The sequence below is a fragment of the Schistocerca piceifrons genome, unplaced genomic scaffold, assembly GCF_021461385.2.
Source record: "Schistocerca piceifrons isolate TAMUIC-IGC-003096 unplaced genomic scaffold, iqSchPice1.1 HiC_scaffold_936, whole genome shotgun sequence".
NCBI lineage: Eukaryota > Metazoa > Arthropoda > Insecta > Orthoptera > Acrididae > Schistocerca > Schistocerca piceifrons.
Window position 1 is genome coordinate 1,336,462 of NW_025729208.1, and position 27,102 is coordinate 1,363,563.

Below are 27,102 nucleotides of genomic sequence, written 5' to 3' on the forward strand. Positions count from 1 at the left end.
GGTCTACGCCAAATCTCTCTTTGTCCAAAAGTGGAATGACATCTGGTGTGCTACTGCTCTCAGTAATAAACTACCCGCTCTCAGTAATAAACTCCCCCCTTTCAAGGAGACTACTGTGGTTTGGCACTACTACTTCTGCTCCTCTTGGATAGTTCACGGATGGTTGAACTGGTCCTCAGTTTACCTCCATGGAAGTGGGTTTTATTTTCAGATATAAGGATTAACTTTACTTCTGGAGCAGGGGCAGGGTGGTTGTGGTTAGGTCCTCTCTTCATATTTTTTTTGTCTGGGACCCCTGACCACTCCCCCAAGGAGAGACTGTCCTTTTACACCTCCGTTTTTTCCAGTTTTTAGATTTAGTCCACCCTTTTATGCCTTCTACTCTGCGTTTTAAATTCATTGGGTATAGTTTGACTCCTCTGACTGGATCCGTTCACGTTTAGTGGTCCCTCTCTCTTCCACAAGTAACTTTGGAATCATGGGACTGACGACATCACCGTTTAGTTCCATAAACCCCCCCTCGTTAATCAATCAATCATTCAATCAAGAGAGTAATGTATTCATTGCAGGGAGTGCAGATAGACAATCTTTTGAAGTACTTTTGAACACATTTTCCTGAAAACTGTCTTGAGCAGCTGGTTTGGCGGCCCACATGCAGTGGGAATGTCTTTGATCTTGTAGCTACAAATAGGCCAGAGCTTATCAACAATGTCTGTATAGAAACAGGGATTAGTGATCATGACGTCATTATAGCAACTATGGTGAGAGAGAGAGAGAGAGAGAGAGAGAGAGAGAGAGAGAGAGAGAGAGAGAGAGACAAGAAGGTTAGGAGAGTGTTTCTGCTAGAAAGAGCAGATAAGCAGATGCTAACATCTCACTTAGACAATGAATTGCAGTCATTTAGTTCCACTATGATGGACGTACAGGAACTATGGGCAAAATTTAAACAGCTTATAAATCACGCTCTGGACAAGTATATGCCTAGTAAGTGGATTAAGGACAGGAAAGACCCATTGTGGTTTAGCAACAAAATTTGGAAAATGCTGAGGAAGTAAAGGCAGTCACACTCTCGGTTCTAAAGAGAATATGCAAATGACAACAGACAAAGTTAGTGAAGATTTGTGTGCCTGTGAAAAGATACATGTGGAAAGCACACAGCAACTACCACTTTTATACCTTAGGAAAAGATCAGGCCAAGAACATGGGAAAGTTCTGGTCCTCTGTAAAATTGCTAAGTGGATCTAAGACTTCCATCCAGTCACCTGTTGACCTGTCTGGTTTGGCAGTTGAAGATAGTAAAGCAAAAGCCAAAGTTTTAAATTCCATATTTAAGAAATCGTTCACCCAGGAGAATCATACAAACATACCATCATTTTATCATCTCGCAGAGTCCTGTGTAGATGATATAGCAATAAGCATCCCTGGTGTAGAGAAACAACTGAAAGAGTTGGAAACAAATACTTTGCCAGGTCTGGATGGAATCCCAGTTTGGCTCTACAAAGAGTACTGTACTGCATTGGCGCCCTAGTTAGCTTGCATTTGTCATGAATCTCTCACCCAGCATGAAGTCCCAAGCAACTGGAAAGAAGTCCAGATGTTGTTGTTGTTGTCTTCAGTCCTGAGACTGGTTTGATGCAGCTCTCCATGCTACTCTATCCTGTGCAAGCTTTTTCATCTCCCAGTACCTACTGCATCCTACATCCTTCTGAATCTGCTTAGTGTATTCATCTCTTGGTCTCCCTCTACGATTTTTACCCTCCACGCTGCCCTCCAATACTAAATTGGTGATCCCTTGATGCCTCAGAACATGTCCTACCAACCGATCCCTTCTTCTGGTCAAGTTGTGCCACAAACTTCTCTTCTCCCCAATCCTATTCAATACTTCCTCATTAGTTATGTGATCTACCCATCTAATCTTCAGCGTTCTTCTGTAGCACCACATTTCGAAAGCTTCTATTCTCTTCTTGTCCAAACTATTTATCGTCCATGTTTCACTTCCATACATGGCTACACTCCATACGAATACTTTCAGAAATGACTTCCTGACACTTAAATCAATACTCGATGTTAACAAATTTCTCTTCTTCAGAAACGCTTTCCTTGCCATTGCCAGCCTACATTTTATATCCTCTCTACTTCGACCATCATCAGTTATTTTGCTCCCCAAATAGCAAAACTCCTTAACTACTTTAAGTGCCTCATTTCCTAATCTAATTCCCTCAGCATCACCCGACTTAATTAGACTACATTCCATTATCCTTGTTTTGCTTTTGTTGACGTTCATCTTATATCCTCCTTTCAAGACACTGTCCATTCCATTCAACTGCTCTTCCAAGTCCTTTGCTGTCTCTGACAGAATTACAATGTCATCGGCGAACCTCAAAGTTTTTATTTCTTCTCCATGAATTTTAATACCTACTCCGAATTTTTCTTTTGTTTCCTTTACTGCTTGCTCAATATACAGATTGAACAACATCGGGGAGAGGCTACAACCCTGTCTTACTCCCTTCCCAACCACTGCTTCCCTTTCATGTCCCTCGACTCTTATAACTGCCATCTGGTTTCTGTACAAATTGTAAATAGCCTTTCGCTCCCTGTATTTTACCCCTGCCACCTTTAGAATTTGAAAGAGAGTATTCCAGTCAACAGTGTCAAAAGCTTTCTCTAAGTCTACAAATGCTAGAAATGTAGGTTTGCCTTTCCTTAATCTTTCTTCTAAGATAAGTCGTAAGGTCAGTATTGCCTCACGTGTTCCAGTGTTTCTACGGAATCCAAACTGATCTTCCCCGAGGTTGGCTTCTACTAGTTTTTCCATTCGTCTGTGAAGAATTCATGTTAGCATTTTGCAGCTGTGACTTATTAAGCTGATAGTTCGGTAATTTTCACATCTGTCAACACCTGCTTTCTTTGGGATTGGAATTATTATATTCTTCTTGAAGTCTGAGGGTATTTCGCCTGTTTCATACATCTTGCTCACCAGCTGGTAGAGTTTTGTCAGGACTGGCTCTCCCACGGCCGTCAGTAGTTCCAATGGAATATTGTCTACTCCGGGGGCTTTGTTTCGACTCAGGTCTTTCAGTGCTCTGTCAAACTCTTCACGCAGTATCGTATCTCCCATTTCATCTTCATCTACATCCTCTTCCATTTCCATAATATTGTCCTCAAGTACATCGCCCTTGTATAGACCCTCTATATACTCCTTCCACCTTTCTGCTTTCCCTTCTTTGCCTAGAACTGGGTTTCCATCCGAGCTCTTGATATTCATACAAGTCGTTCTCTTATCTCCAAAGGTCTCTTTAATTTTCCTGTAGGCAGTATCTATCTTACCCCTAGTGAGACAAGCCTCTACATCCTTACATTTGTCCTCTAGCCATCCCTGTTAGCCATTTTGCACTTCCTGTCGATCTCATTTTTGAGACGTTTGTATTCCTTTTTGCCTGTTTCACTTACTGCATTTTTATATTTTCTCCTTTCATCAATTAAATTCAATATTTCTTCTGTTACCCAAGGATTTCTACTAGCCCTCGTCTTTTTACCTACTTGATCCTCTGCTGCCTTCACTACGTCATCCCTCAAAGCTACCCATTCTTCTTCTACTGTATTTATTTCCCCCATTCCTGTCAATTGCTCCCTTATGCTCTCCCTGAATCTCTGTACAACCTCTGGTTCTTTTAGTTTATCCAGGTCCCATCTCCTTAAATTCCCACCTTTTTGCAGTTTCTTCAGTTTTAATCTACAGGTCATAACCAATAGATTGTGGTCAGAGTCCACATCTGCCCCTGGAAATGTCTTACAATTTAAAACCTGGTTCCTAAATCTCTGTCTTACCATTATATAATCTATCTGATACCTTTTAGTATCTCCAGGGTTCTTCCATGTATACAACCTTCTTTCATGATTCTTAAACCAAGTGTTAGTTATGATTATGTTGTGCTCTGTGCAAAATTCTACCAGGCGGCTTCCTCTTTCATTTCTGTCCCCCAATCCATATTCACCTACTATGTTTCCTTCTCTCCAGTCCAGATGACCCTTGTATATAAGAAGGGTAAAAGAATGGATCTGCAAAGTTACAGACAAATATCCTGAACATCAATTTGCTGCAAAATCCTAGAGCTATTTGAGTTTGAATGTAATAAATTTCCTAGAGATCGAAAAACTTATGTCCACGAATCAGCTCAGTTTTAGAAAACATTGCTCATGTTGTAACATTATGTGTAACTAGCTGAGCTAAGTGGCTGCCTAGAATTGGTACAAGGTAAAGTGAATTTGTTTGTGAAGCTGTGTGGGGCCACCACGGCCGCTCTCCAGTTGAGCCAGGTGCATAAGCAAAGGACCGGATGTAGGTTAATGCCAGTACAGGGAATTTTGGCAATGGAAGGTCACTTAGAACAGACAATCCTCCAAGAAATGGGGGAGTGTCAGACAGTCTTAAAGATTGCTGACTTAAAGTTCTTTGAACTTTGACAGTAAAGCACAGTTACATATTAAAGCGAATCTGAATTCAGATGCGATCTCAGAAATTGAGGCTCATCCAGTGACATAGCAATATCTCAGTAAGTTTAAAAATGTAGAAGTTGATATTTCACAGTGAACAAGCTATACACAGTGAACCTTTGAAGTAACAACTTTTAATTGCTTTTTTTTTGATTTCAACAAACAATATCTCAGATGATAGCATTGCACTATAGCTATAATTGCTGAAATCTGCATATCTGTATTTGTTTTATTTATTGATTTATGATGTCTTTTACATCTTTTTCACTATGAAAACGTTTGTCAGAACATAGTATTCTCCACATTTACACAGCAAATGAACACAGCATGTATACTTCACGTTTTGTCATATTTGTGTATTTATTTAATGAACAGTTTACGGTTCTGCCAGTATCTTCATTTAAATAATGATTGCAAAAAGTGTGCTAATTTAAAAGAAGTCAATTGCATGTGTTAGCGGACACTACAACTGAAAAGAAAATGAAAAGACGCTTCTGTCAAGAAAGCATAAATAATTGTTTAAACAATAGTGAGAGAGAATTGTCATTTAATGTGAGCGCACTTGCGCAAAAGCACTGTGCACAAACCTTAATTTGTAATTATTGTGAAGTATCTGAGTGAGACTGAATATTTATAACATTTAATTATCTAAATATTGTTGTAATATATTAATTTCATCTGGAAAGTGGTCATACTGAATCAAATCATGTGTAATGTGTAAGAAAGATGTATTTGCGGTGGGGATGGCCTTCAACCAGTGAAAAAGCAGAGAGTAGCGGAACACTTACAAAATGGACTTAGTTTTCTTGTATCGTTGATAACTGTTTAGTCTGGGAAATTTGCTAATATCCTTGTAATGCTCTTAACATAACTTAACTGCATTTGATAAGGGTATTTTCTATCTGTTTTTTTTTTTTTTTTTTTTTTAGTTGAGTATTGTAAAACCATTTCTCATTTATTTGTAATGTCTTTTCTTGACTAAACATTGTTCAACATAATTTTCTGTCATATACATCAATTATAGACATTAGAATAGATCCCTTGTTTTAACTTTTATTTTGTATTTCCGTGTATTTTATTAACATGCAATTATTGTCCATGCATAGGCTGTTTGACTGCAGGATCACAGCTGCAGGTTATTATTTGCAGCAAATTAGCTGCGGGGCATGTGAGCAGACATGCGTGGCTTGCCCCTATGACTATATCGAGCTATGCTTTTTAAACAGAGCCATGCATAGCCCTAGTACCTAAAGTACAAGTAACTGCAGGTAAAGACACAACTGGTATGCTAATACAGGATGACTGGTATGCCCCAGGCTGTGGCTAAGCCATGTCTCCGCTATATCCTTTCTTTCAGGAGTGCTAGTTCTGCAAGGTTCGCAGGAGAGCTTCTGTAAAGTTTGGAAGGTAGGAGACGAGGTACTGGCAGAAGTGAAGCTGTGAGTACCGGGCGTGAGTCGTGCTTCGGTAGCTCAGTTGGTAGAGCACTTGCCCGCGAAAGGCAAAGGTCCCGACTTCGAGTCTCGGTCGGGCACACAGTTTTAATCTGCCAGGAAGTTTCATATCCATCCCCCAGGCTGTGGCTAAGCCATGTCTCCGCTATATCCTTTCTTTCAGGAGTGCTAGTTCTGCAAGGTTCGCAGGAGAGCTTCTGTAAAGTTTGGAAGGTAGGAGACGAGGTACTGGCAGAAGTGAAGCTGTGAGTACCGGACGTGAGTCGTGCTTCGGTAGCTCAGTTGGTAGAGCACTTGCCCGCGAAAGGCAAAGGTCCCGAGTTCGAGTCTCGGTCGGGCACACAGTTTTAATCTGCCAGGAAGTTTCATATCAGCGCACACTCCGCTGCAGAGTGAAAATCTCATTCTGGAAACATCCCCCAGGCTGTGGCTAAGCCATGTCTCCGCTATATCCTTTCTTTCAGGAGTGCTAGTTCTGCAAGGTTCGCAGGAGAGCTTCTGTAAAGTTTGGAAGGTAGGAGACGAGGTACTGGCAGAAGTGAAGCTGTGAGTACCGGGCGTGAGTCGTGCTTCGGTAGCTCAGTTGGTAGAGCACTTGCCCGCGAAAGGCAAAGGTCCCGAGTTCGAGTCTCGGTCGGGCACACAGTTTTAATCTGCCAGGAAGTTCCATATTTCTAGATTTCCGAAAAGCATTTGACATAGTACCCTGCTACAGACCTTTAAGGAAGGTACGAGCATTTTAAATAGGTTCCCAGATATGTCAGTGCTCGAAGACTTCTTAAATAACAGAACCCAGTATGTTGTCCTTGACAGTGAGTGTTCATGAGAGACAAGGGTATCGTCTGGAGTGCCCCAGGGAAATGTGATATGACCACTATCATTTTCTATATAGTAAATTATCTGGCAGATCTGGTGGGCAGCAATCTTCAGGTCTTTCCTGATGATGCTGTGGTGTATGGGAAGAGGTCAAAGATGAATGACTGTAGGATGATACAAGATGACTTAGACAAAATTTCTAGTTGGTGTCATGAATGTCACTTAGCTCTAAATGTAGGAAAAATTTAGGTTATTGCCGATGAGTAGGAAAAAAGAAACTGTAATATCTGGATGCAGTGTTAGTAGTGTTCTGCTTGACATAGTTACATTGTTTAAATATCTAGGTGTAACATTGCAAAGCTTTATGAAATGAAATGAGCATGTGAGGATTATGGTAGGGAACGTGAATGATTGACTTTATTGAGAAAATATTAGGAAATTGTGGTTCATCTGTAAAGGAGACTGCATATAGCATGCTAGTACAACCTGTTCTTGAGTACTGATAGTGTTCGGGAGCTGCACCAGGTCGGATTAGAGAAAGGTATTGAAGAGGCGGGCTGCTAGATTTGTTACTGGTGGGTTCAAATGACATGCAAGTGCTATAGAGATGCTTTGGCAACTCAAATGGGAATCCCTAGACGAAAGGTGACATTCTTTTTGTGGAACATGATTGAGAAATTTTAGAGAATTGGCATTTGAAGTTGACTGCAGAACAATCCTATTGCTGCATACGTACATTTTTTGTAAGGACCACACATATCAGATACAAGAAAGGGCACATTTGGGGGCATACAGATAATCGGATTTCCCTCGCTTTATCAGCAAGTGGAACAGGAAAGGGAATTACTTGTTGTGATACAGTGTACCCTCCACCACGCACCTTACGATGGCTTGTGGAGTATGTATGTAGATGTAAATGGCACTTTGTTGCAAATGCTTCACCAGTTGACCACTAGAATTTTATGAAATATGGTGAGAATTGGCTGACAAGGATTTGAGCTGAGTTCTACCTACTTCTGGTAGCATCTTGAGACAAATACTTCATTGTGAAGTTAACTCTGGCTTTGTGAACAAAAACAATATTTGTGAATTAATTCCAGCACTGGTAAAAGAAAGAAGCTACTGGCCATCTCCTTGTAATTCTTGAAACTGACTAACAGGCACACATTTTGTCTACAGCATCAACTCCACCTTTTGTCACGTAGTCAGCTATGATTTCAGGTTTGTTTGTTTCTTCATCATTTGCCACCATGTTATGCATAGTAAATAAATGTTTGATAACATGGTTTAAGCGAGGAACCTTTGAAACTAGGTATTAGCATTTGAAACTAAGATCTTATGCTCCTGAAATCCAAACATTACACTTCCAGTTTCTCTTGTTTTGCTTGGGAGAAATCCTGGAGGAATTTCACGCCTGTTCTTCCTGATTTTACCAATGCAGGTGATAACATCATCTTCGGGTGTTTAACCGTATCTGGCTCCAGGGTGACTTCCCTTCTCAGTGGAGGGATAGCATTGTGGTTCCTGTCCTTAAGCCTGGTAAGAACCCCCTATCTGTTGACAGCTATCGGCCAATTAGTTTGACCAATGTTGTTTGTAAGTTACTTGAACGGATGGTAGCCCGTCGGCTCAATTGGGTCCTCGAATCTCGGGATCTATTGTCGCCTTACCAGTGTGGCTTTCGAGAGGGACGGTCTTCAATCGATAATTTACTTCGCCTGGAATCCGCAGTTCGGCAGGCTTTTTCCCGGCGCCGCCATTTGGTTGCAGTGTTTTTTGACCTTCGCAAGGCCTATGACACGGCCTGGCGCCATCACATCTTACTTACCCTTCATCAGTGGGGTCTTCGGGGCCCACTCCCGATTTTTATCCGCCAGTTCCTAGTCCATCGGTCATTCAGAGTTCGAGTTGGTACTGCTTTTAGTTCTCCACGGACCCAGGACACGGGCATCCCACAGGGTTCTGTCTTGAGTGTCCTTCTTTTCCTCATTGCTATCGATGGACTTGTGGCCTCTGTCGGTCCCTTGGTCGCCCCTGCCCTGTATGTGGATGATTTCTGCATTTGGGTTAGTTCCTCCTCGATGGCATCTGCAGAGCGGCAGCTCCAGGTAGCTATACAGCGTGCCTCTGCATGGACCCTCTCACACGGGTTTCAATTCTCTCCTTTAAAATCGCGAGTGGTCCACTTCTGTCGCCGTACTACGATCCACCCTGATCCAGAGCTCTATCTCGCTGCACAACGATTGCCTGTGGTCTCACAGTTTCGTTTCCTTGGTCTTCTTTTCGACAACAAGCTCACTTGGCTGCCCCATATCAGACTCCTGAAGGTAGGATGTTTCCGTAAACTCAATGTCCTTCGCTTCCTTGCCCACTCCTCTTGGGGTGTGGACCGTTCGCTCCTCCTCCGTCTTTATCGTGCTCTAGTTCTGTCTCGCTTGGACTATGGTTGTCAAGTTTATGGTTCAGCTGCTCCTTCCACACTGCACGTGCTGGATCCAGTCCACCATCGCGGTATCCCTACTAGCCCTGTTGATAGTCTCCTGGTTGAAGCTGGGATCCCCCCCCCCCTTTTTTTCAGCGGTCCCAGCTTCTGGTGTCTTATGCACTCACTATCCGTTCCTCTCCCACTCATCCTTCCTATTCTATCCTGTTCCCAGACCATGGACGTCGCCCACCCGACTCCCGCCCTCAGGCGGGTTTACCGGTTGGGCTGCGCCTTGCCGTGATTTTCAGCTTCCTTCTTTGTCCTGTCTTCCTCACTCCCTCCCCTCCACCCCTCCTTGGTTAGTTCCTCGGCCTCGACTTCGGATGGATCTCCGCCGCGGTCCGAAAGATTCCATCCCCTCGGTGGTGTTCCGTTCCTTTTTCTGCCAAATTTTGTGGGAGTTTCGGGATGCTGTTGTTTTTTACACTGATGGCTCTAAATCTGCTGATCGTGTTGGGTATGCCTTCACGTCCTCTGTTGGAACGGAAAGTCATCTGCTGCCACCTACATGTGGGGTGTTTACTGCGGAATTGATGGCAATTTCCCAGGCCCTTACCTTTATTAAACAGTCCCAACACAACCGCGTTTTGTTATGCACGGACTCGATGAGTGGCCTTCTTGCTATTGACCGGTGTTTTTCGCGCCATCCCTTGCTCTCTGCCATCCATGACCATCTTGCTGATATTCACCGTGCTGCTTGTTCTATTGACTTCCTTTGGGCCCCTGGCCATGTGGGTATCCCGGGTAATGAGCTCGCTGATCGTTTGGCTGGGGGAGCAGTTACTTACCCCGTTTTCTGTAGCCCCTCCTGCAGCGGATTTACGGCTTCACATCAAATCCCACTTCGCACAGTCATGGGCCAATTCTTGGGAGGCTACTCCCCTGTCTAATAAACTTCGTGCAATTAAGGTGACACGAGGCCCGTGGCGTTCTTCCTTTCGCATCTCCCGAAAGGACTCGACCACACTGTGTTGTCTCCGCATTGGCCATACTCGGTTGACCCATGGTTTTCTTTTGCGTGATGAGCCACCCCCACTATGTGGTTGTGGAGCCTTCCAGTCAGTAGCCCACATTTTGGTTGAATGCCCCCTTCTTTTGGCTCTGCGTGCTAAGTACAGGCTCCTCCACACTTTACCTTTGATGTTGGCTGACGATTCCCGGATGGGCTCTCTGGTTCTCGGTTTCCTCCGGGAAAGTGGTTTTTATTCTCAGTGTTAAGGTTTTTAATCTCTCTCTGGTGTTGGGGCGGGGCGGTGAGTGTTTGGGTGTCCCACTGTAAGCAGTGTTTGGAGATTCCTGATTCACCTCCCTGACCGAATTCCTCTTTTTCTTCCCCTTTTACTCTGTTTTTACCTTTTTTTTTTTTTTAAGGCTTGGTTAGTCTTTCTATTCCCATACGTACTTTCTACATTATAGCAGTTGTACCTTTTAAGTCACAGTTGGTCTTGCCTATGCTGCTTCAGCATAGTGTTGGGTTCGTTCTCTTGCCGACTTCCCTCATTTTGTTTTTTGCCAATGATAACATGACTGCCTTTTTACGTTTTTTCCCTTTTCCGTTTTATTGTTCTGACTTTACCGAGTTGTCCCATTAGCGGAATGGCGCATATTTGAAACAAGGGACTGATGACCTTGCTGTTTGGTCCCTTAAACCTCAACCAACCAACCAATGCAGGTGATTTTTGTCTGCGGCAGATATTCAGAAAGGAAGTAACTTGTGTTCCAATCATCAATTGCAACACTCCAGTCATAGTTTTATATAGGCTACAAAAGTCTTTTCACAATGTCCTCAGGAGCATTAGACACCTGATATTGCTCTTCTGGTTGCATGCTGCAGTAAACCCCCCAGATTACTGCAATAAGATGTTTTTGCATCACATAGTGCAAACATTTTTATCTCATATTTAGCTGGTTTGCTGGGTATGTACTGAATCCATCCCCAGCAGCCTCTGAAAGGGTGACACATTTTGTCTGTTGTGGTGAATTCACTCAGACTGTAAGAACTTTAACAGTTAGTAACAAAAGTGTCCAATACTGTATTAATTGAAGGCAACTTATCAGCTTTCTCCTGATGATCCTCATTTCCACACCATTAAAATGCATGTAGTGTAGAGGAAATGAAAACCTTTTGTAACCCACTGCAGCCCTAAACAGTTGCATTCCTGTTACATCAGCTGCCCAGTGTTCAGTACATTAGCATGATGACCTTTTCTTGTTCCAATCATAAAAAGAATCCCAAACACAGCCATCATTTTGTGTCTTGATGTCACTTTAGTATCTCTTTCGTGCAAAATTGATGCGTATCTTGCTGTGCATTTATATACAATTTTCAGAAAAGCACTAACTTCATCAGTTATATCCATCACATTTCTCTTTGGACCTGGTAGAATTTGCACATTGTTTTTTCTCTAGAGTTTTGATGTTTTAGCACACTCACTTTTACACCAATGCATAACTTTGTCTTTTCGAATAAAGAACTCCCGCACATCTGCTCTCTCTTTAGATCCTCACCATGCTCACCTTCAAGTTGAAATTCACTGTCATGGTCATCATATTCAGTGTTAGCATCACTCAAATCCACTTCACTTTCCTCCAGGTCTGAAAAGTCTGGATAGGATTCATTAGCAGTTTCTCGGAATAGTTTGCGAATTTCCTCGTCTGATACATCCTTCAAACTGAAATAAAACACAAAACAAGATGAAATGAATAAGTAAACTCAGATGCCAGTATAACCAAATTAACATTTAATGTGCAATAAAACAAAATAAACAACTATGATAAGTATAGTTAACTTTTTATTATATTTACCTCTCCATGTTGACTGCTGGTACAAAGCTTGCAACTGTCATTGTACTTTTTGCAATTTTTGACACCTTATTGCTTACAATTTAGAAAACAAACTGAGAAAGCTAACAAAAGAAACTGAAGTCACTTTAAATTGTCAAAAAAGTGTCAACATGGTGGAATACATGGAAGCAGTGGTGCAATAGCTCAAGGTTAAGGCATTGATTGGGCATAAAAACCACTGCTGCTGTACTTTTTGCAACAGTGCACCTGCTCAAGGGTTAAGTGCCTGGCAAATGCTTCAGATCATTTTCACTCACAGTACTGTATTTAATACTTTTTGCTGTAGCATTAGTGATTGTAAGATTTATACAGTTGGAATGTCAGGATGCTGTATATGTCATTTGGGGAAGAAAGTGAAATATGCCATTTTTAAGTATTAATGTATTCTCTAGATTTTTGTCTTAACCATCATATCTAAAGTTGACAGCTGTATGACAAACCTGAACGATGATCATTGATGATCATCGTTCTTTTATTTGTGATTCTTGAGTTACATCTTTGAAATGTATGATTCTGTACTTTCTATAAAATGTAACTTGCTTGTTATTCTCTTATTTTCTTCACACCTGTCCAACATATTTATTACCTAGTAATCTTCAGTTTGTGGTTTTGCTTTTCAGTTTAGTTCTTCGCGGAGGGAAAGAAGAAAGCGCTGTTTTGTGCACACAAAACAAAACATTTGAAATAAAGGAAGCAGAGACTTCAAACTCTATGTTGCTGCTTCCAGGGATCTCTTGGTCACATGATGCTGACATTGATACAGAAGATCGCATCTTGGATGAGCGTCAAGTGAGTGAAACATCAGCTCTTACCATGGTGTTCTGTTATACACTCAGTCTTAATTTAGATAATGTGTAAGGAGGAAGATGCAAGAAAATCTCATACAGTGGTAATATCATATGCTGTGACTCTACTCTGGAACCTGAAGACTGAAGGTACAGTAAATCATTCACAGGTGAAACTTGCAAAACAATTTGAGATTCTGGTAGCAATTAATAACATGTTGGCTTTCTTGCTGAGAACTGTTTAAAATACTGTAAAGTGACTATCAAGTACTTCCCACTGCAGTCAGTGGGCAGAGTTGACATTCCTGATTTGTGTCTGTCATAAAAACCAAGTAACAGGCTTTTCATTATATTTGTCCATGAACCATGGACCTTGCCGTTGGTGGGGAGGCTTGTGTGCCTAAACGATACAAATACTTTCGAAAAAGACTTCCTGACACTTAAGTCTATACTCGATGTTAACAAATTTCTCTTCTTCAGAAACGCTTCCTTGCCATTCCCAGTCTACATTTTATATCTTCTCTACTTCGACCATCATCAATTATTTTGCTCCCTAAATAGTAAAACTCATATACTACTTTAAGTGTCTCATTACCTAATCTAATTACCTCAGCATCACCGGAGTTAATTTGACTACATTCCATTATCCTCGTTTTACTTTTGTTGACGTTCGTCTTATATCCTCCTTTCAAGACACTGTCCGTTCTGTTCAACTGCTCTTCCAGGTCCTTTGCTGTCTCTGGCAGAATTACAATGTCATTGCGAACCTCAATGTTTTTATTTCTTCTCCATGGATTTTTAATAACTACTCTGAATTTTTCTTTTGTTTCCTTTATTGTTTGCTCAATGTACAGATTGAATAAAATCGGGGATAGGCTACAACCCTGTCTCACTCTCTTCCCAACCACTGCTTCCCTTTTATGCCCCTCGACTCTTATAGCTGCCATCTGGTTTCTGTACAAATTGTAAATAGCCTTTCGCTCCCTGTACTTTACTCCTGCCACCTTCAGAATTCGAAAGAGAGTATTCTAGTCAACATTGTCTCTAAACAAATGCTAGAAACATAGGTTTGTGTTTCCTTAATCTATCTTCTAAGATAGGTCGTAGGGTCAGTATTGCCTCACATGTTCCAACATTTCTACGGAATCCAAACTGATCCTCTACATCTACTTCTACATCCATACTCCGCAAGCCACCTGACGATGCGTGGCGGAGGGTACTTTGAGTACCTCTATCGGTTCTCCCTTTTATTCCAGTCTTGTATTGTTCGTGGAAAGAAAGATTGTCAGTATGCCTCTGTGTGGGCTCTAATGTCTCGGATTTTATCCTCATGGTCTCTTCGTGAGATATACGTAGGAGGGAGCAATATACTGCTTGACTCCTCGAAACTTCAACAAAAGCCCGTACCGGGCTACTGAGTGTCTCTCTTGCAGAGTCTTCCAATGGAGTTTATCTATCATCTCCGTAATGCTTTCGGGATTACTGACTGATCCTGTAACGAAGCGCACAGCTCTCCATTGGATCTTTTCTATCTCTTCCATCAACACTACCTGGTATGGATCCACACTGGTGAACAGTATTCAAGCAGTGGGCGAACAAGTGTACTGTAACCTACTTCCTCTGTTTTCGGATTGCATTTCCTTAGGATTCTTCCAATGAATCTCAGTCTGGCATCTGCTTTGCTGACGATTAATTTTTTATGGATCTTTTCTATCTCTTCCATCAACACTACCTGGTACGGATCCACACTGGTGAACAGTATTCAAGCAGTGGGCGAACAAGTGTACTGTAACCTACTTCCTCTGTTTTCGGATTGCATTTCCTTAGGATTCTTCCAATGAATCTCAGTCTGGCATCTGCTTTGCTGACGATTAATTTTTTATGGTCATTCCATTTTAAATCACTCCTAATGCCTACTCCCAGATAATTTATGAAATTAACTACTTCCAGTTGCTGACCCACTATATTGTAGCTAAATGATAAAGTATCTTTTTTTCTGTGTATTTGCTGCACATTACACTTGTCTACATTGAGATTCAATTGCCATTCCCTGCACCATGCATCAACTCGTTGCAGATCCTCCTGCATTTCAGTACAATTTTCCATGATACAACGTGTCTATATACTACAGCATCGTTCACAAAAAGCCTCAGTGTATTTCCGATGTCATCCACAAGGTCATTTAAGTATATTGTGAATAGCAACGGTCCTACGACACTCCCCCGCGGCACACCTGAAATCACTCTTACTTCGGAAGACTTCCCCCAGGTCGGCTTCTACCAGTTTTTCCATTCATCTGTAAAGAATTCGCATTAGTGTTTTGCAGCAGTGACTTATTAAACTGATAGTTCGGTAATTTTCACATCTGCCAACACCTGCTTTCTTCGGGATTGGAATTAGTATATTCTTCTTGAAGTCTGAGGGTATTTCGTCTGTCTCGTACGTCTTGCTCACCAGATGGTAGAGTTTTGTGAGTGCTGGCTCTCCCAAGGCTGTCAGTAGTTCTAATGGAATGTTGTCTACTCCCATGGCCTTGTTTTGACTCAGCTCTTTCAGTGCTCTGTCAAACTCTTCACGCAACATCATATCTCCCATTTCCTCTTCCATTTCCATAATATTGTCCTAAGGACATTGCCCTTGCATAGACCCTCTATATACTCCTTCCACTTTTTTCTACTTTCCCTTCTTTGCTTAGAACTCTTTTCTCGAAAGGTCTCTTTAATTTTCCTGTAGGCAGTATCTATCTTACCCCTAGTGAGATATGCCTCTACATTGTTACCTTTGTCGTCTAGCCATCCCTGCTTAGCCATTTTGCACTGCCTGTCAATCTCATTTTTTAGGTGTTTGTATTCCTTTTTGCCTGCTTCATTTACTGCATTTTTATATATTCTCCTTTCATCAATTAAATTCAATATATCTTCTGTTACCCAAGGATTTCTACTAGCCATCATCTTTTTACCTACTTGATCCTCTGCTGCCTTAACTATTTCATCCCTCAAAGCTACCCATTCTTCTTCTACTGTGTTTCTTTCCCCCATTCCTGTCAATCGTTCCCTAATGCTCTCCCTGATACTCTCTACAACCTCTGGTTCTGTCAGTTTGTCCAAGTCCCATATCTTTAAATTCCCACCTTTTTGCAGTTTCTTCAGTTTTAATCTACAGTTCATAACCAATAGATTGTGGTCAGAGTCCACATCTGCCCCTGGAAATGCCGTACAATTTAAAACCCGGTTCCTAAATCTCTGTCTTACCATTATATAATCTATTTGAAACCTTCCAGTATCTCCAGGGTTCTTCCATGTATGCAACCTTCTTTCATGCTTGAACCAAGTGTTAGCTATTATTAAGTTATGCTCTGTGCAAAATTCTACCAGGCGGCTTCCTCTTTCATTTCTTACCCCCAGTCCATATTCACCTACTACGTTTCCTTCTCTTCCTTTTCCTACTGTCAAATTCCAATCACCCATGGCTATTAAATTTTCGTCTCCCTTCACTATCTGAATAATTTCTTTTATCTCATCTTACATTTCATCAATCTCTTCGTCATCTACGGAGCTAGTTGGCATATAAATTTGTACTACTGTGGTAGGCGTGGACTTCGTGTCTATCTTGGCCACAATAATGCAGCCACTATGCTGTTTGTCATAGCTTACCCGCATTCCTATTTTTTTATTCATTATTAAACCTACTACTGCATTACCCCTATTTGATTTTTTGTTTATAACCCTATATTCACCTGATCAGAAATCTTGTTCCTACTGCCTCCGAACTTCACTAATTCCCACCATATCTAACTTTAACCTATCTATTTCCCTTTTTAAATTTTCTAACCTACCTGTCTGATTAAGAGATCTGACATTTCATACTCCGATCTGTAGAATGCCAGTTTTATTTCCCCTGATAATGACATCCTCTTGAGTAGTCCCCACCCGGAAATCCGAATGGGGGACTATTTTACCTCCGGAATATTTTACTCAAGAGGAGGTCATCATCATTTAACCATGCAGTAAAGCTGCATGCCCTAGGGAAAAATTACGGCTGTGGTTTCCCCTTGCTTTCAGCCGTTTGCAGTACCAGCACAGCAAGGCCATTTTGGTTAGTGTTACATGGTCAGATCAGTCAATCATCCAGATTGTTGTCCCTGCAACTACTGAAAAGGCTGCTGCGCCTCTTCAGGAACCACTTGTTAGTTTCGCCTCGTCAACAGATACCCCTCCGTTTTTGTTGCACTTACGGTATGGCTGTCTGTGTCACTGAGGCACGCAAGCCTCCCCACCAACAGCAACGTCCATGGTTCGTGGGGGCATTTCTGTTTATGTGATAACTTAGCACATATTATTTTCCATAGATCTGAACTGCGCGTCTGATCACCAAGAAGGCGGGAAAAGTACTTTTTCGTACTGTGCTAGTTATTTCAGAACTAGTCAAAATTGATCAATGCTTACTGGAGGTAACCAAATGAGAATGCTATGAAAATTGTAACACTGACTTAGCATGCTCTTAATCTAATGCAGCCACTGGTGTTGCAAAAAGACAGATAAAGAACTGGTATGAACTGAACAGAAACATTTCTGTCCCACGTGATGTCACGTTGCTCAGACATAGAAAAGAAATAGTGGCAAGTTTTTGTGTTCCAGCCATTTCCATTCTGAAATAAAACATCCTGATTACTTTTGTCCTTATTAGGCATGAAACTACAGTACATCCGATATAGGCAGTGACAGTAATTCTTGGAAGATTTACATTAATTCTTGAAAGATTGAGTTTTAATTCATAGTTGGAGTAGAGAATTGGTGTAGGACAGTGAGAATCTTCTGTATAAGGATGCCACTGCAAAAGATGACTGGGAACAATGAAGTGTTTGTAAAGTTACTAGCTGTTGTCTTCACCATACCTCAATTTGTTGAGGATTGACTGTTAGTGCTCCTAGTGCTGGAGAATTTCAAAATACTTTTCATATGCAATGGCATCCAGAAGCTATTCATGTTGAAGAACCAAGGGTAGAGTTCTTGAACAGAATGTTGGAATGGTTAAGGTGAATGTTAATTGCTAGACATTAGAAAAGTTCTGAAACTGAAGAAACACAGCTATACTAATAATATATCTGTAAAACTGTCATGACTGTCTGTCTGAACACACTAATCTCCAAAAATGACAAATTTTTATGGGGTTTCCTCAAGTAACACGAGCATAGCTTGGGACAACATACAGGCTTTATTTCATCTGAATCAGATAACGAAAAAATACATAATTTAAAGTATTATAAATATAAAATTGTGTGTTTCTGTTATCTGTTCGTGACTAAAACACTGAATTGATTTTGATGAAGTTTATTATGTAGGTGGCGCGAATGCTGAGGGAGGATATAGGTAGCAAAATGTGTAGTACAAGATATTTTTTGATTTGAGGAATATTACATGAATTAGGGAAAAACATTTTCTCCGAGAAAGCTACTTGTTCTTTGACTTTTGAACTTTATCATATTTGTGAAAATGCTTTTATTAATTGATATGTCCTACATAATATTGTCACATAGAGGAAGGTGTAAATAGATGAATGACAAACACTAACTTCACGTAATGAAGGTTTATTCAGCACTTGCCCGTACAAGAGCATGGAGCGAACTGTCTCTGGCCAGAACACATACGGTATATATACACAGGGTGTCTACGACCCGGGACAACCGGGAGAAAACCTGGAAAAACCCGGGAATTTTTTTGAATTTCGGGAACTTTTCATTGTTTTTTGTTCTCAGTTAAATTTTTGTAATTTTGACTGGTAAGACTGAATAGTCTAACAAAGGATATTATTGTATCATGCTACTGCAGAATAATACTGCAGCAATAAAACATAACGAGAGAAAAACTAAAATAAAACTTAAATTGCAATGGAAATGCGCCATATACAGCAACAAAACGCAGTGCTCATACAAGTGTCTGCCAACAGCAAAATGTGTCAAAGGCTTCAGGAAGACTATGCAATGCTTCGTAACAACAAATTGCCTCCGATGAGCGTGACGTCACAACTGTTAACATTAGATTTGTTTTAGCAGTTACGAGTGGGATCATGCGCATGCGCAATTGAGTAGTATCTTCTTCCGCTTCTGGCTACAGAAACATGGCTCTTGGATGTGTAAGTAGTCACAGCCAAAAAAAAAAGGGGGGGGGGGGGCAGCTAGGTGCTACCGGGAAAAATTTTACTGGCGCGCTCAAGCTGCCAGATTGTGCAGCAGCCCTGGATCAGGAGGGAGGGGGAGGGGGCGGCGGCAAATTCATATAAACCTTGTTTCACAAAGTGTCTAGTATCCAGCGCACATTGGTCTATCGATTATTCGTATGACTTTGAAATGTGTCCCTGTCGGTTTTTGAACATTTTTGAACACATTCTAAGTTGATTTCTGATTGAATCGTAAGTTGATTTGTGAATGCGTGCATAGTGTACATGATGTCTCTGTCAGTGGAATCCTAGTCTTATCTAGAAATAAACTTTCCTGCAGACAAAAGGGGCTATACGAGCTGAGCAGAGTACAGCCGAACGAAAGAAAGCCTACCACTGTCTGATTATGCGGTTGATTGTGTTTGCGAATGATTAGCGTTGTTACGATTACCAGTGAATCCATAGATTCAGGCTACCAGAGTGCGAATAAACGACTAACAGGAATAACAGTTGAGAAAGATTACGTATTATCTTCTTGGTGTATCCAAGAAAATGAAATTTTGACAGAAAATTTTTGGCCAGATCGCTATACTTTCAAGGGTCAGTTGTACAGTCTCTGGCTAGCAGCAGCTTTAAGGTCTGTTCTGGAAGCAGCGTGGACAACGTGTTGTACGAACACGTAACAATGCCTAACCGGAGAATAATTGCGGGTAACTAAACTGGTGATTCTGGCAGAGTTAGTGAAGTTAACCGGCGAATAAGCTTTGACATTGGCAGGAATAGATACAGAATTAGTGATGACAAGATTGTTTGTTAGAACAAGGAAGGAGAAGAAACGGGGACATCACACAAATTATGGAAGAATATGACGATTCCAAATTTATATAATAATTTCGCACTACTACTTTTCGATCTCATGCTTGAGAAACTGGAGCGTATGAATGAAGTGTAAAACTATTTCCCAACCTAAAGCTTTTTGCTCGTAGTAGGCCTAATAGGCATTTGATATTGGTACTTTGTGAATTATATTCTGCGTGTTATAAAAATCACGATTTCTGCCAAAACAGTCTTGTTTATTTGGCATGTGTTAAAATTGCTGCAATATTATAAAGGCTTATTTTGTTTTATCTCGCAGGCAGTTACAAAATATAGGTAATCAGGTCAAGAAACCATACCAGTCTTCGGCCTATTTGTAATTGCAGCTTTTTCAGTATTAGACTACGACATTTTGATTTTTCGTGTAGCAAAACGTTTGACGAACTTTGATGAGGTAACAGATCCTTTCGCAGAAAGGAAAGCACGCCATGTAAATCTTTAGCAAGATTAGAGAGAAAAAATTCTAGGAGCTAAGGATTGAAGAAATTTGTACTGTCTTGCTTGTCTCTTCTCTTTACTGGTTTTATGTATCCTATACTTAATTTTATGTCACACAAAGCAGCAGGTTGTTATCTAATAGGGAATAAAGAGTTCAAATTTTCTGAAGAGTTTAAAAAAAAAAGAGGGGCAGGGTGTCAAACTGGCCTACTGGAAGCAGGAGAAGGCACCATAGGACATTTTAATTTCCACTGTCCTGAATATAGTTTTTTATGGCATCCAGTACAAAATATACGCGTTTAAATTCCACAGACCGAAATACAGTGACGTGCGATAGAAGAATGCTGTGTGAAGAGGTGCGACGCTGCACTTTGGCACACTTAAGTTGAGATAACATGTCTTACAATTCCTCAGACACGTATGTTTTATGTATCAGAGTCTTCAGAATGATGTGTGCTACAAAATGAACATATTTTTGAAAATTCAAATTTTTTTTTTTAAATTTTTGACGTCCTATCTCAAACGCTCGAGGGACGCCACTATCTACTATTGCCCCGGTTTGGAAATATCGTAGATATGGGTCTGATGCGCAGAGCAGTCCGAGTTATAATAGGGAAGTGGGTAGTCCTCATGTGACCCGTGTTTACATTTAGTGATTTTGCTGATTCCTCTTTGTCTGCTGCACTCAAGTCAAATGAAAACAAAATTGATTTCTTTGGCCGGGAGCTATCATGTGAATTAAAATACATTCACATAATTACGGAAGGCTAAAATACGTTATTAATTTCAGATTTTATTTTATTTCCACCTTTCTGACAGTCGAGCATTAATTGTTATGGCATTATACCATAATGCCATAACAAAGAACCAGACATGAAATAACAAAGTACTGGTACCCAAGGAAATTTACATCCCGAAACCACATTGAAAAGCTTAATATCAGGTCGATGCCTACTTCACTGGGAATCCGGGACTCATTTAAAAATCAGCTCTTTGATGACGAGCCACTTAGAAGAATTTATAGCCCAGAAAATCACACTTTTATGTCGTTATTAAAAAAAATTTACTGGCACATTTGTGGGATATATCTTAAAATGTAATACATGCATAAAAGACCAACATTATATGTGAAAGCTTAGGTTCTCTTGCAGTATATTGGCCTTAGAGACCAATTTTATATGTGAAAGCTTTGTTTTTCTTGTAGCAACATTATATATATTAATGTAAACCTTTAACTTTTCCTGTTCGTGTGTTCGTGTGTTCGCTCTACTTAAGTGATGTTGCTATTGGCACGTGTCCGAAGCTCTGAATATCCGCTGTCATCGGCTGGCGAGATCACGTGACATGAGCTATGACTGGCTTAAAAATACACATCGCAACCTCGATTTCAATGCTTCGGAAAGTAACATGCAGTGTTTGGGTGGAATTCGAATTAATACTTTCGTAATACGAAAATATGCAGCGTACATGTTACTGCACATCAAACAACTTTCCAAAAGGTTTTTCGTTCTCTAAAGTGCCGGGAAATTCTACGCCCATGTATAAAACCATAACCATTCAAAGGATTGATAAGTTATACAGTTCCGAGAGAAAATATACTGCCAATTAACACGAAAAAGCTGTTTCCACCCTGGAGAAAGTGTATTTTTAACCGGGAAATCCGGGAATTTTTTTTCCTTGTCCGTGTATACACCCTGATACAGCTACAGAACATTCCAGTACAGTGATTCTTGCCATTTGTGGATACTTCTAGCATGTACTCGAACCAAATATAGAAACTACACTACGGCGACTGCGGTACTCGGCTTCTTCTGCGACATTGCTCCCTCCTTAAGAGAACAGTGCCTCGGTGTTATGTCCTTCTAGTCCGGTAACGAGTCATCGGTCCTGCATACTCCGACTCCCGATGACTGATGTTCGCCCTGGCGGTGATCTTCTTAGAACTTCCCTTGCCGCTATGTTCTTCGTTACCTTTCCGCTTGTTACCTGCCGCTGGAGCTTCGAATTTACCCTGGGTTGCAGGATCCTTATAGGGCTTCATTTGAAGGACATGGACTGTGTCTCTGATCTTTCCTTGTCTTGCGTCGGGGTCCAAATCTTCAACTTCATAAGTAACGTCAGACAACTGTCTTACAACCTTATAAGGTTCATAGTAGTGCCTGAGGAGCTTCTCAGAGAGACCAACCTTCCGAACAGGAGTGACGGTCCAGACGAAGTCACCAGGCTGGTAGACAACAGGGCAGTGGCTCGCATTATACCTTCGGCAATCATTTTCTTGAGCCTGCAGCATGTGGAGTCGAACTAACTGCCGAGCATCCTCAGCTCTGGTTAACACCTGGCCGATGTACTCATCGTCCACGTCATCAAGATGTAATGGAAACACAGTGTCCATTGTAGTTGTCACCTCACACCCATGCACAAGGAAAAATGGCGTAAATCCTGTGGTGTCTTGTTTGGTGGTGTTGGAGGCAAATGTCACGAAAGGTTGCACCTCATCCCAATTGCTCTGCTCAACATTGACGAACATTGATAGCATATTGGCCCAGGTCTTATTAAGGCTTTCAGTAAGCCCGTTAGTTTGTGGATGCTAGGCAGTTGTCATGTGATTTATGTTGCACTGACGGTTTATCTCTGTCACAAGATTCTATAGAAAAACTTCCCTCAATCCGTAATTAATGACCTTGGGACACCATGTTTTAATACAGTGTCTTCTATGATGAATTTAGGTACCTCGAATGCTTTGGCCGTTTTCTCGGCTTTTGTAATGGCATAGCGTGTCAGATAATCAGTGCAAACAATAATCCATCTATTGCCACTAGCAGACATTGGAAATCGTCCGAGGAGGTCAATCCCAACACGCTGGAAAGGCGTTGGAATTGGTATGAGTCAGCCAGGTGGTTTCTAAGGAACCCCCTTTCTCCTCTGGCACTCTCGATAGTGCGACACACAGCGACGGACACTCCTAAATAAACCTGACCAGAAAAATCTGTTGCAGATTCTATCGTATGACTTAATAAATCCTAAATGTCCAGCCTCAGGTGTGTCATGGAATTTCTGTAGAACATCTAAGCGCATGTATGTAGGAATCACTGGTAGCCACCTCTTTCCAAATGGATCGAAGTTTTTCTCGCAAAGTAATCCATTAACTACCTTAAATTGTCCTTTCACATCCTCTGACCGATTTAAGGCAAGCATAATTTGAGATATCTTGGCATCCTTCTGCTCGGCAGAGAGATCCTGGAGTGCAGCGAGACAGTCACTATCTTCATCAAAGTCTTGATGGTCTTGCACAGGGTTTCTTGAGAGACAGTTGGCATCTTGGTCTTTTCTTCCACTTTTATACACTATGGTAATGTCGTACTCTTGAAGATGTAGTGCCCATCTGGCAAGTTGTCCTGTTGGATCCTTAAGACCTGTCAACCAACAAAGTGAATGGTGGTCTGTAACAACTGTAAATGGCCTTCCATAGAGATACTGTCGAAATTTGCACATGGCTCAGATCACAGCAAGACATTCTCTTTTTTGTAGTTGAGTAGTTTCCCTTGGCTTTTGTAAGTGTCCTGGAAGCATAGGCTATAACCTTCTCTTTTCCATCCGAAATCTGCACCAGAACAGCACCAATCCCATACCCACTGGCATCTGTGTGTAGTTCTGTAGGTGCTCTCTCATCATATAGACCAAGCACAGGGTTAGTCGTCAGAGCTTTTCGCAGCACATCAAAAGAATCTTGTTGAGCACAACCATAGATACATTTAGCATCAACTTTTAACAACTCTTGGAGTGGCCTGGCTTTGATACAAAAGTCTTTGATAAAACGACAGCAATAAGAACACAATCCAAGGAAGCTTCTCACATCTCTAATACTTTCAGAAATAGGAAATTCTGTTATACCTCTCACCTTTTCTGCATTGGATGCACACCTTCGTTTGACACAAGGTGCCCGAGTATTCTGATTTCTTTTGCTCCAAAGACACATTTTTGCATTAATTTTCAGTCCAGCTTGTTGGAGACTTTTAAGAATGGCCCTCAGCGGTGGTGAATGCAGTTTTCTCATGATCAGCCTCATCTACTTCGATTTGCCAGTATCCCGTGTACATGTCCATGGTTGAGAAAAACTTAGCCCGCTTCAGACAATCTAGTGTATCATTAATTCGTGGAAGAGGGTAAATGTCCTTTTTAGTTATCTTATTAATCTTCATGTAATCAACACAAAAGCATCAAATGCCATCCTCCTTCCTGACAAGAACACTGGTGACGACCATGGGCTCTGCGAAGCCTGAATGATGTCATTCTTCATTATTTTCTCTACCTTGTCGTGCATTATTCGACGTTCCGTTGCTGACACTCGGTATGCTCTGTGGCTTATTGGTTGATGGTCTCCACTGCTAATCTGGTGCTTCACTGTCGATTTGTCTAATTTGCTCTTCACCTATGGATTGAAGCATTCAAAGAACTGAAGAATGGCAAGTAGCTTCTTCTGTTGTTCCTTAGTGAGATCTGGTGATAGTCGAGCTAGAAGATCTTGTCTCATAGTGGTAGCGCTAATTTCGCCCACAGACTCGGCATGTGAGGTTTCTATGATGCTCAGCTGTTCTGCAGTCAACGGCTCAGCATTTGCTGAGCACATGCGTCTTGGAAGGATCTGTGGTTCTCGGCTACAGTTAACTATCCACAATTCGCTATTCGGCTTCTTCTCCGACAAAATGGTTCAACATAATGAATACAATGCTTATACAATTCTCAACATGTTTAATCCATACCTCTATACTATAATACAATACATGCAAAAGTAACTCTGTTAAGTTTTGATTACTAAACTGTTAAACCAATTTCAGTGAAATTTGGTATGGAGGTAGCATGTATCCTGGGGAGGAATATGAAGTGTCAAGTTGGGGATCGAAAACAGTGAACATAAACAACATTTAAAAAATTATTAAATTTCTTGCATAATGCACCCACTGTATAATGTAAAGCTACTTCAGCAGCAGAATGCATAGATGCCCGCACCTGTCTATGCCCATCCATGTACTGGCTCCATTCGGCAGGAACACTGTATGCATGCCACGTCATCGTGACAGCAGCTGATTTTATTGAATGTTCAATAGCTTGCTTTACTTTCCATCACTCATCATAACAAAATTACTCATATGCGAACGTGGCTGTGGGGTAACAGCTAGTTTCAAATAAAGTACCAAAGTGGAAAAACTCTCTCACTAAAGGAAACTGGCTGATAGTGTTACCTTTATGTTTTCGTTCGTTTCTTTAAACTGTTTAAGGTAAATGCAGGTATTGTTCCTTTGAAAAGGAGACTGTCATTTTCTTTTCCCACCCTTGTCCATTTGATCTTGTGTGCTGTCTCTAATGACCTTCTCAGCAATTGTATGTTAAACCTTAACCGGTAATCCAGTTTTCTGTAGATTTCATCTCATTTGTAGCTAAGGATTTCTGCTTCGTATTTGCTGTACTTCACTTAAAATAACTGACCTATCAGTGAGTCAAGTAGTAGGGGGTCAGGCAACACCCAACCAGAGTTCTTTCTCATACTCCACATGCTCAGTGTGTTGTGTTTGGTTGGTACATGTCTTTTGAGGCAGACAGGGAAGAGCCAAACATGGAATAAGGTATGTTGATTGCATGAGCACATGATATGCTGTGTCATACTCCACAAGTAACCGTACAGAGTGTGACGAGAGTTCTGTGGCTGTAACTGTCATTTCGCCATTTCTTGCTTGATTTGACAGTTGAGTGAGGGAAGACAAGTCAGTAAGCCTATGTATGTATGGTGGTTTCTCCATTAATGTCATGGTGTGTATGTAGGAGAAAATATGTCGCTTGAATATTCTTGTAACATATGCTTTCAGTAGTATAGCATTACACCCTTCCATGATGCTCTTGTACTTACTAAATGAACCCATGACATAATTTGCTGCTTCTTTCTCATCTGTTAACCCTAACTGGTAATGGTTTCAGAGTGGTGTGGAATTGGTCTAACAAAGTTTTGTAAACTACCTCTTTCATGGAAGTTGAAAAACTGGATTTTGAAATATTTAACATTGAGATGATGCCACTGTCTGTTGTGTCTTTGCACCTAAACATATCTTGACTAGTTGATATGCTTGATCAAAATCATTCTTTTTATCGGTAATTACTGTAGTCAAAATTAAATCTTCTTGAGTTGTGTTTCCTAATTGTCTTTCAGTGATAATTTTGCCATATATACTTGGCGATTCTCTCTCATTTAGCTGGTTTTGCATTTGGTTTCATACTGAATTAACACTTCTTTCTACTTTTTTGATACATGGTGGGTCTAGAAATTGTGTTATCACTAATATTAAGTTTTCAAAACACTTTTTCTACTTTTCACCATAAAGATTTCTTTTTATTTGTGACCTCTTCTCTACCTTTTCCTCTTTGTAGCTCTATATCATTACATTAATATTCAATTAATGATGTTGCAAAACTTTTAATGACATTAAATGAAACTCGAAGACACTTTTACCGTATACGTATTTTTACTCTGGGAATCGAATGCTTCTAATCTCTGCCACTTGTTGTAATTCTTTTTCTTTCACCAACATGCATAACAATCCTCCAAAATTATCTATTGTGCACAATATATAGATTTACTTAGTGTAATTATTGATTAAATATGTTGATTGTTTTGTTTCTATTTCACAATTACAGAAAACACTGCATAGACTGAAATGTCACAGATGGAGAATCAACAGAAAATCAATAGCTCATTAGAGTTCCA

At 40.8% G+C, this 27,102-nt stretch overlaps 1 protein-coding gene across 2 annotated transcripts in view; it reads left to right on the forward strand.

The window, feature by feature from the left end:
- The window catches only part of LOC124771313 (sister chromatid cohesion protein DCC1-like), a 118,425-nt gene that overhangs the window by 21,419 nt on the left and 69,904 nt on the right, over positions 1-27,102 (forward strand). For both annotated transcript variants that reach the window (XM_047249319.1, XM_047249320.1), the window contains exon 3: positions 12,714-12,882. In XM_047249319.1, the coding sequence (XP_047105275.1) occupies positions 12,714-12,882 (169 nt within the window). The remainder of the gene's footprint in view (positions 1-12,713; positions 12,883-27,102) is intronic.